Here is a 16068-nt window from a genome sequence, read left to right as displayed (position 1 = left end):
GGTTTGATGTTAGGTCGTAGAATAACATTATAAGTTTATTTATCGATAGTATTAAGTACACTAAAGTTTAGTCCTAACTAAACTAAAGTAAAAAAAAAGCGTACACAGGTTACAGTATTAATTTATCTCTTGATCGAACTTAGACCTAACATAAGTTAAAGTTTTATAAAGTACGGCATATATACAAAGGGATTTACACATTTCGTTGTCTACGATTACAATTCGTTTGTATTGTGCTAGAAATGTTGTATTTAAAGAAGTACTGTTACGATAAAGACACTAATTTGGCCGGAAATGTTTTGCGGGTCTCTACTAGTATGATATTAAACTTGTTCATTAAGTAAAGGTTGACGCTCATTGGCCTGTTTAATTGCCACTTCATCTATATGATAACCTAAGGGGCAGATTTTAACCTGAAACAAAATTGCTTGAAATTCTCGTATATATGTAAAGAAAAACGTTATAAAAATTAGGGCTAACGTCCATTCTGCAGTCGAACTGGCGACTAATCCTCGGAATCCCTGTAAAAAGAAATAAACTTCAGTATTAAATATTCTGTCGATGCATTTCTCAAAAGAATGTATTAAAGTTTTGAAATAAATCAGAAAATTTATAACAGTGTATAATTACAACCAAACATGTTTTTTTCTGGTGTACAAACAGACTTAATTGGTTACGAGGGACACCATAATATCCTTTACACTTTCAAATCTCCATCACTTACGAGGACTTAAATACAAGTTTAGAGAAATAACTATAGAAGATAGTAAGCCTAATAAAAAGAATACACAAAGACTAATGGGGACCTCACAAAGGTCTAATCATTTCTTTTCTATTTATTCATTTATTAATATGAAGAAGCTAAGCCTAATGTTTAAAGCCAATATAGAGCTCAGGATGCGTAGTTCTGACTAAAGATTCTTCAACTGAGACATTTCGCCATTTTGTATGGTTTTGTATATTCACCCATATCTTGTTTCTGTACTTTTTGGCATTGCCATCCTTACATCATCCTTATTTTTCTATATTTTTTATTAATTGTACATACAAGCAAGTGGCATAAGCCGGTTCTGTGAGTTGTGGGATGCAAAAGATAGATCCGAAATGCTGTTACTAAACGCCTATGGTTTTGGATCTGCAATTGACAAATTATGAGGAACGTGAAGAAGAACAAACATCTGCAGTTGACTTGATTCTTTAATACACATGTTAGGCCTATTGTTCTAATTTTTCGCCAGCTTTCCCCGTTTACACCTTAACTTATAAAGCTACTATAGTGAACATCATTGTTGTTTCTAACTGCACTTTTAAAGCGAATTTCGCTGCATCTTCTATACAAAGGATATATCAGACCATAATATAAGTCATACCTTGAACAGTTTCCTGTCAAATTTTAATGGGAGTATACAAATACATACCCTTTCTCCTAATTGTTTTAATCTTCTAGGGTGATTATAATTTCCTGATTTGAATTCTGCATGAGAAACCGGATAAATAATGGCCACTGAAACATCGTTAAGGACAATAAAACCCGATATACCATAGGAAATACTCATGAACCATTTTTTTAAGGATGATCTACTTAAAAAAAAAGATGAAATGTAACATTAGCTTAATGTCCATATCATGACCAGTAAAGGATACTTGTAACAAGGGAAATGAGACAGAGCAGAACAATGGTCAATCTAAACCGGCAGATGGTCAATCCGTTGTAACTAGGATAAAGATAGTAGGTGACCAATGTCTGCAGAGAGGCATAAGTCAATCCCAGGATAAACAAAGTGTATGCCCCAACGTCATGGGCAAGGCTCACTGTTGACATCTGAAAACAGTAGAAGCAGTATTTACAAAGCCTTCTAACTGCAAAATCTTTAAATTTTTTAAAGGAAACTTAGGAACATTATTTTGTAATTAATGTAACATGAAAAATAGCAAACCAAAATATAATGGAATTTTGCTAATGTAAATATATAAATACTTAGGCAAAATAAGTGATGAATAACATGACACAAGTAACATATATATTTTAAATCTGCAGTATAAACTAATATGTGTTATAACTCTCACTTATTTAACAAAGTAGGCCCGGTATGGCCAGGTGGTTACGGCGCTCGACTCGCAATCTGAGGGTCGCGGGTTCGAATCCCCGTCCCACCAAACATGCTCGCCCTTTCAGCTGTGGGGCGTTATAATGTGACGGTCAATCCCACTATTCGTTGGTAAAAGTGTAGCCCAAGAGTTGGCGGTGGGTGGTGATGACTAGCTGCCTTCCCTCTAGTTTTACACTGCTAAATTAGGAACGGCTAGCGCAGATAGTCCTCGTGTAGCTTTGCACGAAATTCAAAACAAACAATTTAACGAAATGTTAATTATGGCAACAAGACAAATACAATATTTCCTGTTATAATTATATATCATCATGTTATGTTAGCTTTTGTAAAATAAACAATACTAGTTCACGTACATAGTATAATTTATAATCTATGATTATGGCTATCCCCTTTTGTGTATAGTTACGTAACACTTGTGAGTGCAACTGTTTTTGTAATTTGTTCCCAAAACTATTACTCAGTTCCAACGACGGATAAAGTATGTTTCGATGTTGAAACCTCTAGAGATTTTCCAGTTTATGCAGACTTCTGTCATGACTTACCGGATAAACTGCAACCACCATCATTCCGCCAATGGCAGTGAATCCACAGAACAGCGAAATCTGATTAATGACTTGGATTTTCTTATGACGTCCTTTATTCAGCTCATTTACGTACATATATCGAACTACCATGGTTATTAAGCCTGAAAAAATACATATACTTATGATCAACATAAATCAAACGTCCAATAAGACTTATCCCATGATAGGCATCCTCAAGGTAATTCGAGTTATATCTTTCTGTTTGGTGAAGAAATGAGACTAGTTTTAAAAAATAATAATAATAGAAAACACTTTCCTGCAGTTGAACCTTCTACGGTCTGAAAACACCTTACTCTCAACCCAAGTCTTAGAAAATTCAAAGCCAAGGCTATCTACTTTATCTGAAGTGATTTTAAAATAAATTTCCTTTTATTAATCTCTGAATATTAAAAGTCTTAAATAACAGATTATTAGTAGAGGAGTTACAGCATTCTTTTGCTAAACAACATGCTCACTCTTAACTCTCGTCTTGTGTGTTAAGTGTTTAAAGTGAGTTTAACTAAGTTTATCAACTAATGAAGAAGAGACTCACCTAGGTTTCCTGAACAGAACAGGCAAATACTGAATATACCGCTCTGTGGAGGATCTGTACCTGCTTCGCTGTAACAAAAAGGAAAACAAAAATGAAGAATAGCCGATATCATCCAGGAAAATTTTGCGTGACTTTCGGTAGGTACAACTAAGCCGATATCACACAGTAGAATCTCGCGTGACTTTTGGTGGGAACGTTTAAAATATAACATAACAGAATTTAAGGACAACAAGGGACCTGTTGGTCCATCTAGGCTAAACTAAACTATAAAGTAAAAATAAACTACTCAAACAAAGATAGCTCTTATTCAAATATTTATCAAATCTTCTCTTAAACTCCATTAAATTTATTGCATCAACCATATCTGAAAGCAACCAATTATAAGGTGCAGCCATCTTGTTAAAAAAAATAAAATTGACAAAGCTGAAGATGACTTCTCCCTGTCTAAATTTATATTTGTGTCCCCTAGTCTTACGATTTTTACCATTTAGTACGAAAAAAGATGCATTAACACTATCAGTTCCCTTAAAAATCTTAAACACCTCAATTTAAAAAATCCTTAACTTTTCTTTTTTCAAGAGAAAACAATTTCAGAGACCTTAACCTGCCATTGTATGATAACTTTTCCATTCCAGGTATTATCCTAATAGCCCTCCTTTGAACTTTTTCCAACAATTAAATGTCCTTTCAGAGGTAAGTAGCCCAAAACTAAACATAATACTCCATATATGGTCTAACAAGCAACATATAAAATGACACTATAACCTCTTCAGACTCGTATTCAGTATTTCTGTAGAAACAATCTAAAATCCTGTTTGGCTTGTCACTAGTAACAACAACCAGCTTGAGTAGCTTAAAATACTAATCAACCAAAACACTAATATATTTTTCTTCCAAAACACGTTTACTTACAATTCAAATTACGATATCCTACATGCATTACCTTGCATGTATTATAATTAAAAATCATCTGCTATTTATTCATACAACTCACCAAATTATCCAAATCCAAAGCAGAATGACCATTCTCAGAACCAAAAACCTAAATATCATAAGCACATTTAAATAATATATTGGCCATTCCTTCATGTGTCATTGATGTAAATGAAAAAGAACAAAGGTACAAACACTGAGCCCTGAAAAGTACTCCACTTGTGACATTAATCCAATTTGACTGAGCTCTATTTATAATCACCTTCTTCTTTCTTCCATCAAACCACTTTTCTATCCAATGAGCCAACGTTTCCTCAACGCCTACCTTTAATGTGTTACCTTGTCAATTTTTTTATGAAACTCCAAATACAACAAATCCACAGTCGTACATTCATCTACATGAGCGGTAACCTCTTTAAAGAATGCCAAAATATCAATAAAGCAAGGTTTTCCTCGTGAAATCATGTTTACTATCCAAGAAAAGGTAAGCTTTTTAAAATAATTTTGAGATTCCAAACCGCTCCACACTGATGTAGCACTAATACGCCTATAATAACTGGGACAAATTTTATCACCCTCCCTTGAAAAGAGGAGTAACATTAGCCCACTCCCAATCTTGTTCTTGCCAACTACTCAATGAATTAAAAAATTGTAGCAAGTGGCTCACGTGTCAAATGCTTAATCTCCTTCGAAACCATTGGGGGAGATATTACCTGGCCGAGTATCTTAACAAGCTCAAATTAATTCTCATCACAGCCAGCAACGCCCAAAACATTATATCTTCAGCAAATTTAAGCTTCGACCATGTCATTGTTGTAAGTGGAAAAGAGCAAAAGTCCTAACTCTGAGCTCGCAATTAAGCTTGTTTCCACCTAACAACTGTTCGGGAATACTGCTCAAATCTTCATTAGTTAAAATCGAAGAAAAAAGTAAAACGTAATAACTTAGCCATCTCATAATCTTCAGATATGAGCATTTCTCTATCACTCTCAAAGGCCATACTCCTTCCTAACAGTTTGCTTACCCTTAATGTATTTAAAGAAATTCTTACTATTAATTTTTAAAATTTCAGCCAGTCTTTTCGTATACTCTTTTTAATATCCTAATTTCCTGTTTGACCAATTCTCTTAATCTTCTATAAGTCTCTCATCATATCAGTCACTTTAAACCTTTTACGTTTATAATACTTTTCTTAAACATTATTCCTTATACCTTTTATAGCTAACCTGTTTTTTTACTTGCAACCATTTTTTCTTTTGTTGCCTGTCTTTAATGTTAGAAAATGTATTTAAAATTTTCCCAAATTTGATCGCTATCTCCAATTAATTCAGTTGCCCAATTCAGAACAAATAATCTTTGTTACATCTTTTCACAATCTGCCTTTTTGAAACTTGTATCCAAAAATATTCCTTATCTCCATATGCAGTAAAACATCTAAAATAGAATTATTTTTAGTAAGTTTCCTTACCAATCGATGGAGAAAGACCTACTGATCGGTTTTTAAACCCTCCCCCATTCTTGGCTTAACATATAACTAATAATATTTAATGAAACTAAGTAAAACATAATGACAAAAAAAAACTGAACTGAGCTCTTAAAATTACCAGTTATTTGCTATTTAGATCCACAGAGTTTACCAATACACGAAACGTTGTTTACATTAACTCATGTCTGGTTGTTTTTGAGTACTATTACTGTTTTATGCTAATCTTACTAGAAAATCTTCCTTGAGATACAACTTCAGATCAACAGTATATACTGAAACTACTAGATTTTGGATATTGAACTTCCGATATAGATTTCTAGACATCTGACCACCTGGTGTATTTGTCTTAAAGTTTCAAGCATAAAACTCACAAACATTTGGAGTAGTAGTCTAAATTCACTAAGAAAGCAATGGATAATAATCTTTATAGGTGTGGATGAGTATTTTTTTTAATGTTAAAAAATTACTTCATACTATGTAATCAAAAAAGTTAATGAACCTAACAAACCTACAAAACAATGCCAAAAAAGTTAACTGGCTATAGCTTATAAATATACCAGTTATTTTATACTCAGATCCACACAGTTTATCAATACACGAAACATTGTTTACACTAACTCACTTCTGGGTGTTTATGAGTATTATTAACTAAGGCATAAATTGCCACAGTTAGGACGTTATGTAGTAGGGGTGATGTGATGAGTTTCTTTTGTAAAGTGCGGTGTTAGAAAGAGAACAACTCCCCCCCCCCAAAAAAATACATTAACGACTATGGTTTAAAAACAGTGTTTGTGGGTACCCTAAATAAGGTACGCTATTTTGTTTATTATTGCTTTCATTAATAATATTGGTTATACTAGTTATTATATCGAACGTAATTACGTTTCTTTTACTTTAATTTGTCGTTCATTATTATACTTTTATTATAAAAATTGATTTGTATTGTTAGTTTACAATTTATATTTAGGACTAAATCTCCTAATCTGGTCGATATAGTATTGAATTTAAGGCCGAAAATATCTGTAACATCGAGGAAACCCAACCATACACTATAATCTTCATATGTAGATACGTAAGAAAAGTATTTTTATATAAACCATACTGATGATCATGTTTATTTTTGGTTTAGCTCTCAGTACATAGCTTGTTCTGATCTATGATCGAAAGTTGTTATAATTTTTCCAATCTATATGCTTGAAATTAAAATCCCCTATAATTATGATCTCATTAACAGCCGAATTCTCAGTTTCATCTGATGGTCTATAACAAATTCCAACTAAACGCCTTCTATCATGATATCCACTAACAGAAGCCCAAATAAATTCAAACTCCTTGCCGTTAACTTTGATATCCTAAACAGAATTTACCTCAAATGTTTCGTATACAAAGACACTTCTCTACCTGTTTTTAGTATTATATCCATATTAAATATCGTATAACCCCGTAGTTAAAAAAATTCTGTTAGCAAAATTGTTTGCATTTCTGTTATTCCCATTATATCAAAATCCTTTGTTCCGACTAGTGCTCTAAAGTCTTCTATTATATTTCTTGTACTTCTAGTATCCAATAATAACAACTTAGTCAATCTTTAAAATTACATCTGTACTTTTTCCTACATAACATTTTTCTCTATATTTGATTTTTTTCTTCACTTAGTTTATTCTGGAGCTCACCATTGTCTGTTCTTAGTTTAAGCTCCTTCCCTATTTAAATTTAAATCATTCATTTCAAAAAGCTCTCTTTTCCCAATGAACTGATCTAATAAGTACAACCAGCAAATATGCTCGTCCTTACATATTATCATAAGCCTACTTATAATTTCATTCTCACAATTAAGTCTCCCTGACAGAATTAAGTTATTATGGTCCTTTTCGTTAAATGGCTTTTGTCAACCTCTTGTACTTATTAATTAACTCCTCTGACCTATAATTCCCTACATTATTAGCCTCAATGTGCACTACAAATACTGCACCACTGCTACCATCCTTTAATATATAACTTGTTCTGTCAGTTATATCCTCACCCCTTCCTTTGAACAGTATAATCTAATTCTTTTCTCTTCACTTATCCTATAGGTCATCCTATCCACATGCTGTACTAAAGACTGGTTATAGGACAACTGCCCCCCCCCCAGACAATTGCCTCGTAGGAAAATTGACGCCGATCAACTGCCCACCGCAGACATATCTTTTTTACATTAATATTCGTCGTGAATCAGATGACTGCTGGAGACCTAACACTACCACAGCGGAAGTGGTATCAAGAATTTACTGCCTGGATAACAAACGTTGTAGAAGATTTTCAAAACCGCAATTTGTTGGACTTTTTGAGAGGAACAGCTCATAACTTACAGTTCCAGTGAACTTACGTTATATATATGCACACCCTTCCAAACTGGGAATTTTGGGAATATTTTATTCCCTTTCGTCCTGCTCGCGAGAGTTTTGTTACAATTTCAGAGATATTAATTATGATTACTGTAGTATTAAGTTTCCAATTCTGGGCTGCAAGAAAGTCTAATAGGCTGAGGCAAGGTTGGCAAAGCGAGGACAGAGGCGATTTTCATGAAGAGACGAGAAGAGTCTTAGTTCCCGGATCTGCTGGTCTGACAGCCAGTACAAATTCCTTGCCCAATTTGCTGCATGGCAAAGTGAAAATGTTGGGGGTTGGTGGACATTGGCTGGGCTATCAGCTGGAACCAGCCACCCTTGTGGTGCCACAAAGCACGGGTAATTTTCTGCCACTGCCCTACACATCCACTTTTCCTGTCTTGAATGATGTCCATATGAAGGTATCAGCCTTGGCTGCAGTAGATGTCCCATGGGCAAATATTGCAGTGACGTGCACCCCATTAGAGAGCATGCATAGCCCTTTCCACATAATGAATTCCAGTGTGGTTGCTTGGCATTCACGTCATGTGGAGGTTGCTACTTGGCATCTCTCAGTTGGGTTTAGTCAACCAAAGTGGAAATATCTGCATCACACTCTTTGCTGCTGGCAGTGCCACTATAGTTGTCACAGAAGTATTTCTCCTTTCCAGCAGCTGACTGGAAACTATAAATTAAAAGTATGTCATGACAGATACAGCTTCTGTGCTGTCACATAAGTTCATTGGGGAGTTCCTCAAAAAACTTAACTTAGTCCAAAAGATCACCTGGGTCAAATCGTCAGTGCAGTTTATATACGAAAGTTTTACAGTCATTCAGTTGCTTTTCATCAAAGTGTTCAACAGTATTGAGGGCTGAACCACCCAAGCTCAGTACCAGGCATTGAACAGCCTGTTCCAGAGTCCACCCATTCCAGGTAATGACCTGCTTGAAATATCACAGGAACAAATCCAAATCATCTTTTACAGATCCCTTGAAGGTTGGAGGTGTGATTTGTTTGGCCTCACTTACAGAGTTCCTGTGTGTCAGACCGAAGACTCTAATTCTTGCATTTATCCTAATGAGTGCCAGAAGGAGGCATTACCAATACTTTTGGCTCCTGATGAAGCTCATTTATGGGTACTTCAACAACCAACAGGCAGTTTGCCTCTTGTCCATGTCAGCCAAGTGACGAGCTGTTTGTGGTGGCTCGTCATACAGCCATACACGACCCCAGTTGTCAGGGGTTGCCATCGCCATGATGGGGAGCTTCTCCATTCCTGTTGTTGCTTTAGTGTAATCACAGTCTCACCTGCTGGGGAGACACCTCTAGCTGGTGGAAATCCTCTTCTAATGGCACATCCAGCCTCTGTCCGCCAGTCACAGGTGGTTTTGACCAGAGTCAGGGCTGTTGCATTCTGATTGTTGACAGTATGTGAGTTTGGCAGAGACCTTCACATGCGGTCTTGAACTCACCAGGTTCCCCACCATTCCAGAGGACCTCAGTCCTCTGCACTTTCCTGTCACTAAGATCAATTTTCAGGAACACTATCTGTTTACATGGTTTGGATGTACCACACATGGACAGATCTCCCTGAGCCAAACGTTGCAAGCTGACTGATTTTAGTGGCCTTCACAACATTATCAAAAATTTTATAGACAGGAAGGGACTTCCCCTAAGCTTCGAAACTCTTTCCTTGCTCAACCATCTCTTTCTGTGAATGGACAACCCCTCTCTTGACAACGGGTACTTACACGTTGAGAGAAAGTCATTCTCTTCATGAAGACATTATCCTTTAAACTTAATGTACACAAGAAGTTGAATTTGGATCCATGCGTGCATTATCTCACTACAGAAAAATCCTACAATAAATCCTAGTTTCATGGCACCAAGTTTTCCCTTTTCAATCCACTTGTGGTTTTCCCAGGTGAAATCAGTTATCCAACTAGTGTCACATAGATGAATCTACAATAATAGCAGAATCTGTCCAAGAATTTCTGATGACTTTTATGACAGGAGATAATTCGACTGGGTTTCCCTTTACTGTCAAAATAATAAGTCTGGACACATTGTAAGTATATGAGAAAAATCTATATTTGACAATAAATAGGACACCAGTGTGCATACTCACTCTGACAAGTGAATAGTCCTCTCCTCCTCTAGATAGCATTTAGTTCTATCGCCTTCTTTCTCTCAAAATTGATTGTAGCAGAACAACATGACGGTCATCTAAAAGGTAGATCCTCTTAGTAGATTGGCCAGAGGAGAGCTGAACTAAAAAGCACACTAAAACTTGGAAGGTAAACTCGCTTCCCTTGTCCAGTGGATAGAATCACCTTTTGATCTCTGTTCCCTGAGAGCAGTGGTCGGTTGTCACTTTCAGTCAAAGTCATAACCAGTCAGCAAAGGATATTCCAGTGCTAACATATTCAACCTGAATGTTTCATCTAATGCTGAAATATTCCCTTGGGCACAGGAGATGTCACCTACTGAAGAGAACAAAAACGAAGTAACATAACAAGGTAAGGTGAACAAGCTTCTGGATCACGTGTTACCGCCACGACAATGCAGAAACTAAGTAATAAAAATAAATAAAGTACTATAGAATGAAGAAAACACATGATATGCACGGATATCACAGAAAGACGGATTAGACAAGTTTTACATTGAATACCGCTAGCCTAAATTGAAGAAGTGCGATATCTTTTAGAGAAACAATACGAAACAAAAGTGAGTCAACAGCATTTGTAGCAGGGTAACACTTGTCACTTGTCATGCAGCTGCAAATTACTAAGAGTCATTATTTATAATAATATAATATTAATATTTACAATTAATTTGAGAGGGTTAGTCACTGTTAATATTTGGCTTTGAACTGTTAACTTGTTTAGTTGACATGGAATTGCTGGCTTTTCTATTTTATGTGTAAGGCTGATTCGTTAGTGTATATGGCGCATAAGGGCGTGATCTGCATTTAACAGTCAACAAAGGCTTCATTGTCACGATATAAAATGATCAAAGAATAAAAAAATAAATGTTGCTTGAGCTCACTGGCAAACGTTAGCCTAATAGCGCTATACACAAGCTTATTTTAAATGCAAATAAGCAGTTCTCCTAATATTCCTAAAGTTTTCTCTAATTATAATGGTCTTTTCGTGACTCAATGAATGGAAATTAATAACAAAATTAACCGCAATGTGGACTAATGTAGAATAGTATATGCCGATACCTGGGAACATTTAGACTTAACTAATCCTGAGAACCTCGAAAAATGAAAATCCCCCCCCCTCCCCCACACATTTTGTAGTATTTTCCTTGTTACCGTTTCAGCATTTTTACATTTCGTTTCTAACGTCTGTTGGATTCATTAATTAGTGTTCTGTAAGTGAATGAACGAGCTGTTTCAGAGCCGTTTTTCAACTCAAAACCTAATTGGATATAGCGAATGTTATTGATTTATATCATAGAGTGATTGTATGTAGCTAATGTGATTCAACCCGCAATATCAACTGAACTATTCGTTTTACAGTTTAAAAAAGTACAACAAATATCAAATGCTCAACCAGTTGTCCACCAGAATTTAGGCCTAAGTCACTGAAGTCCGGTAACTTTAATATATTCATGGAGGTTCCAGGTTAAATCCTGAGAATTCTCATGTATGCATGTGACGTAAAACCAAAATAAGCAGTAAGTTTACGGACTTACAACGCTACAATCTGAGGTTCGATACCTCGAGATGGATAGAACGCAGATAACTCATTGTGTAGTTTTTTTGCTAATGAAATTCACATTAAAAGTAAAATAATTTAAAATCAGAGCTCAGTGATAGCAATTAACAATATATATATAAAGTTAAATTAATTACTGCAGTGCAGCGTTAAAGACTAATTAGTAAAGTTAATATTAAGATAAATTTTGATCACAATACCATGTCATTAGGGTGCTGTTAGCGTTACGATAACACATAGTGTCCAAGGCAGTGAATTATCGTGTCAGTTGGACTACTAAGTTGATCGTAGTGGTTTCGCTCATATTAGTTGTATGATATTAATTTGTTTCTAAAATTTTGGAACTAAAAGTTACTCTTTCAAAATAGTCAAACATTTGAATAATAAAAAACTTCAGATTAATGATAATTATATTTAACATTGATTCAGTTTTTCTTTCTTAAACTTACCAAATCAAAGACATATTCTTACCTAATGAAAGGCATATAAGGAGTTACGTCCCCGCGTAGGACAGCAATAATGTAAGCTACAACTACACCAAATGCTAGAAATATTCCAGTGAGAGCAGGCACCCACCCTAACCCTAACCACGTGGTTAATGACATGGCTCTTCGAATGAAAAGTTTCTCATTTCACACATTTAAACTAAATAATGCTTAAAACTGCTTCTAAGTTGCTTTTTTAGACTTTTACAAACGTCTAACCTGTAAATATAATGGTTTTTATGATGACGTAGAAGAAACTTTCACCATAATGTCGACACACACTCACTAACACGACTTAAACACATTCACTCACTACGGTGGCCTTCTAAAATTATAAGTAAAAAAACTGAGGATGAAAGGTCAATTTTTCCGGAGCAACTTGACTACGAGTGTTGTTCTACAACTGCCTGAAAACGTCCCTGCTAACGAGATTAGTCTAAAGATAGGACTGAGTTTCTAAAGTAGATTCTTATTAACTTCCTGAAACATTTTTTTTATACCCAATTAAATACACGAGTTATGATTCTATAATTTTTGAAAAATATATAATTTATATTAATTCGCTGATGACATTTTGTGACGTATTTTTCGTTTAGGTAATCAAACACAAATATTTCAGGATTTTTTTACGGTATCCTCTAAATTGGAGCACGACATTAATATAATACCATAAAAAATACACTTAAAGCATTAATTTTGGTTATAGTATTATACTCCCCGAAATATGGCAAGCAATGAAACCTTTAGGCCTAATACTTTTAGTCTATCGTAATTTTTATGACGAAATGCGAGCTATAATTTTCGATTGTTTTGTTTTCAGAAAGGCGAAAGTACATCAACCAGATAAGATATTTTTTTCGTAATAGAATGCCAAAATATAAATATTAGCTGACACTTCATACAATTGCTTTTATTTCTATAAGTATGTAACCGACGAACATAATTCCATCTCTTGTAACAAACTGTTATGTCATGAGTTCCCTTCCGAGAAAACATTCTTCAATATGCCAAATAAATACATTTGTTCCACATATTTCAACCTCACCCCCCAGTGGCACAGCGGTATGTCTGCGGTCTTACAACCCTAGAAACCGGGTTTTGATACTCGTGGTGGGCAGAGCACAGATAGCCCTTGTGTAGCTTTGTGCATAATTAAAAAACAAACAAACTATTTCAACCTCAAACTGGGATTCACAAGTCATGTCCGAAATTTCATAAAAGGATTTATAAAATATCAAAATATTTTTCTTAGAATTAATTATATATGAATTAAAACATTTAATTTTGGAACACAGCTTTCATGTACACGGAATCATCTTCTCTAAACAAAAAAACATCGATAGGTTTTGGGGGCCGTGAATCAATTTTAAGTTAAAATGAATTTGTTTGTTATTAAGCCCAAAGCTACACAAAGGGATATCCGTGCTCTGCCCACCACAGGTATCGAAACCCGGTTTTTAGCAGTATAAGTCCGCAGACATACCACTGTGCCACATTAAAAGGGGTCCTCGGGTTAATATAGTTTGAGAACCGCTGGTTTATAGCGTACAAAATAAACGTTTAGGGTTCATCTGATTGTTAAATTGATAGCATTTTAGCAGTTTATTTCTTGCTCGTCAATCAACAACTTTTTTCCAACTTTCTAAGAAGCATAACTTTATATAAGTATATTAGTACATTATTGGAATTTGGACGATAAATCCCAACCAATTTCTATTCCTCTAATAGGGCGCTCGACTCGCAATCTGAGAGTCGCGGGTTCGAATCCCCGTCCCACCAAACATGCTCGCCCTTTCAGCCGTGGGGGCGTTATAATGTGACGGTCAATTCCACTATTATTTGTTGGTAAATGAGTAGCCCAAGAGTTGGCGGTGGGTGGTGATGACTAGCTGCCTTCCCTGTAGTCTTACACTGCTAAATTAGGGACGACTAGCGCAGATAGCCCTCATGTAGCTTTGCGCGAAAATCAAAAACAAAACAATCCTCTAATAGTAATATTAATTGACTTTAACATCATAGTTCAATTATGCTATTCATATCGGTATGTTACTGTTATGAGGATCGACAAGTCAACTTTAGAAGGTACATTTTACGTATCAACTTCTGCGATCTATGCATAGTAACTTGTTTTATTTTCCTTCTTTTGCCCTTCCGTTTCGTTAGGAGAATCTACCGTCCTACAATTGGCTGTAGACAGTGAATGGTAGTTTTGGACGAGAGACGATGTGGACTAAGTTTTTCAGACCTAATTTCATTTCTCGTGTTAAGGTTTAGAATAATGTTTGCATGTGTAATACGGTTTATCTCCACCTCTATGTGGACCCTACTCCTTCAGGTATCCCCCAATTATAATATTGTTATGTCTCCGTTTGTTAATTAACTTTCCGTAACTTCGTTTCCGACGAAACTTTAGCGACACAAGTATTTACTTAATAAAACTGGTTTATTCTTTCCGAATATAACTTTACGATACACTTAATTTCAATCTTCGCGCTAAAACAAACACTATAACGAACGAACGTTAACTTCAACAATACCCTGTGACTGCAGTTCAATTACTCACTACCTACACACACATAACATTCTTCCGTCACGTTGTCACCCTCTTTTATATACCAGACTACCCTATATCTAGTAAATACTAGAGCATTCGCCAAGGTACAGGATAATTCTAGAAACGTGGCGTCACAGTAGTCATGTGACTCGCTGACGCAACACTCCCCCCTCCTTAATATTGTTCGTCCCGAACAATAACCACATATAATAAACCAATAACAATAACTTAATTAAAATGTACAGAATTACAAACACAAAATTACAATTCAACAAAGTCTCTTAATTTTACGGGACGTATCTTCTTCCGTACTGGTCTCCGTCTTATTGGCTTCTGCTTCATGTGGGGATTCATCTGCTTCATCAGTAATGTCCGTCGAAGAAGAAACTCTACTCAGTTTGGAGAAGGGAAACGGTGAAGCTCTTGGTGATGTTACTAACACTGATGTGACTGTTACCGATGATAACGGTCCAGGACATTTCAGTTGGGACAAAGTGGAAAACAGAACAAATGACGCTGCTGAAGACGTGCCACCTGAAGAAGCCACCCAGGCTTTGGCGTTATCTGATAAGAGATCTACTGAAGTCAGCTTTGTACCAGGAGATAAGGTATGGTTGTATAATCCCAGGAAGACCAAAGGGAAGTCTCCTAAGTTGTCTTCTCCATGGGAAGGCCCATATGACATAGTGGATCGTCTCTCAGACGTGACTTTCCGGATAAAATGTGGTCGGCGAGGTAAGCCAAAAGTGGTGCATGCCAACAAGTCAACTTCATCGAATCAGCAGACGTTTTCAAGTTTGTACGCACTTGATGGTGAATATCATCCATCCTTTCCGATAACACTTTCACAAACTCTGACATATTCACAGGCAACTGTTCATTAGGTGGGCATCCTTTATGCTTGGGTCCCCTCTTTGCACTACATGTACTGCATATCCGGCACCATTCGTCCACATCTCGCCTCATACCTATTCAATAAAATCTTTGTCATAGATGACTCAATGTCTTCCTAATCCCGAGATGTCCTCCTGTTAAATTATCATGGGATCGACGCAGCACAACTTCCCGTAACTTCCTCGGTAAAACTGTTTGCCAAGTCGTCACTTTCCTATCTGTAGTTTCCCATCTTCGGACAAGAATACCATTTTCAAGCTTCAACTGCTCCCATTGCGCCCAATAGTGCTTTGTCACGGGGCTTAGACTAGACACCTTCTCCCAAGCAGGGCACAAAGCACTAGGAAATCAATTATAGGCTTCAAATCTTGGTCCTTCTCCTGTTCTGCTTTGA

At 36.0% G+C, this 16068-nt stretch overlaps 1 protein-coding gene across 3 annotated transcripts in view; it reads right to left on the bottom strand.

The window, feature by feature from the left end:
• The window catches only part of LOC106457412 (DNA damage-regulated autophagy modulator protein 1-like), a 33303-nt gene continuing 17235 nt past the window's right edge, over window positions 1-16068 (bottom strand). Inside the window, exons 1-6 of one of the 3 annotated variants that reach the window (XM_013916825.2) lie at window positions 12213-12539; window positions 3228-3295; window positions 2654-2796; window positions 1645-1822; window positions 1419-1504; window positions 1-521 (exon numbers count right to left, since the gene is read on the bottom strand). In XM_013916825.2, the coding sequence (XP_013772279.2) occupies window positions 324-521; window positions 1419-1504; window positions 1645-1822; window positions 2654-2796; window positions 3228-3295; window positions 12213-12346 (807 nt within the window). In that variant the 5' untranslated portion in view covers window positions 12347-12539 and the 3' untranslated portion in view covers window positions 1-323. Of the gene's footprint in view, window positions 522-1418; window positions 1505-1644; window positions 1823-2653; window positions 2797-3227; window positions 3296-4221; window positions 4493-12212; window positions 12540-16068 lie in introns of those variants that run through there. The other 2 variants (XM_022383333.1, XM_022383334.1) reach the window with 2 other exon arrangements.

The sequence above is a fragment of the Limulus polyphemus genome, unplaced genomic scaffold, assembly GCF_000517525.1.
Source record: "Limulus polyphemus unplaced genomic scaffold, Limulus_polyphemus-2.1.2 Scaffold327, whole genome shotgun sequence".
NCBI classification, from domain to species: domain Eukaryota; kingdom Metazoa; phylum Arthropoda; class Merostomata; order Xiphosura; family Limulidae; genus Limulus; species Limulus polyphemus.
This window is presented reverse-complemented; position numbering and strand designations above follow the sequence as displayed.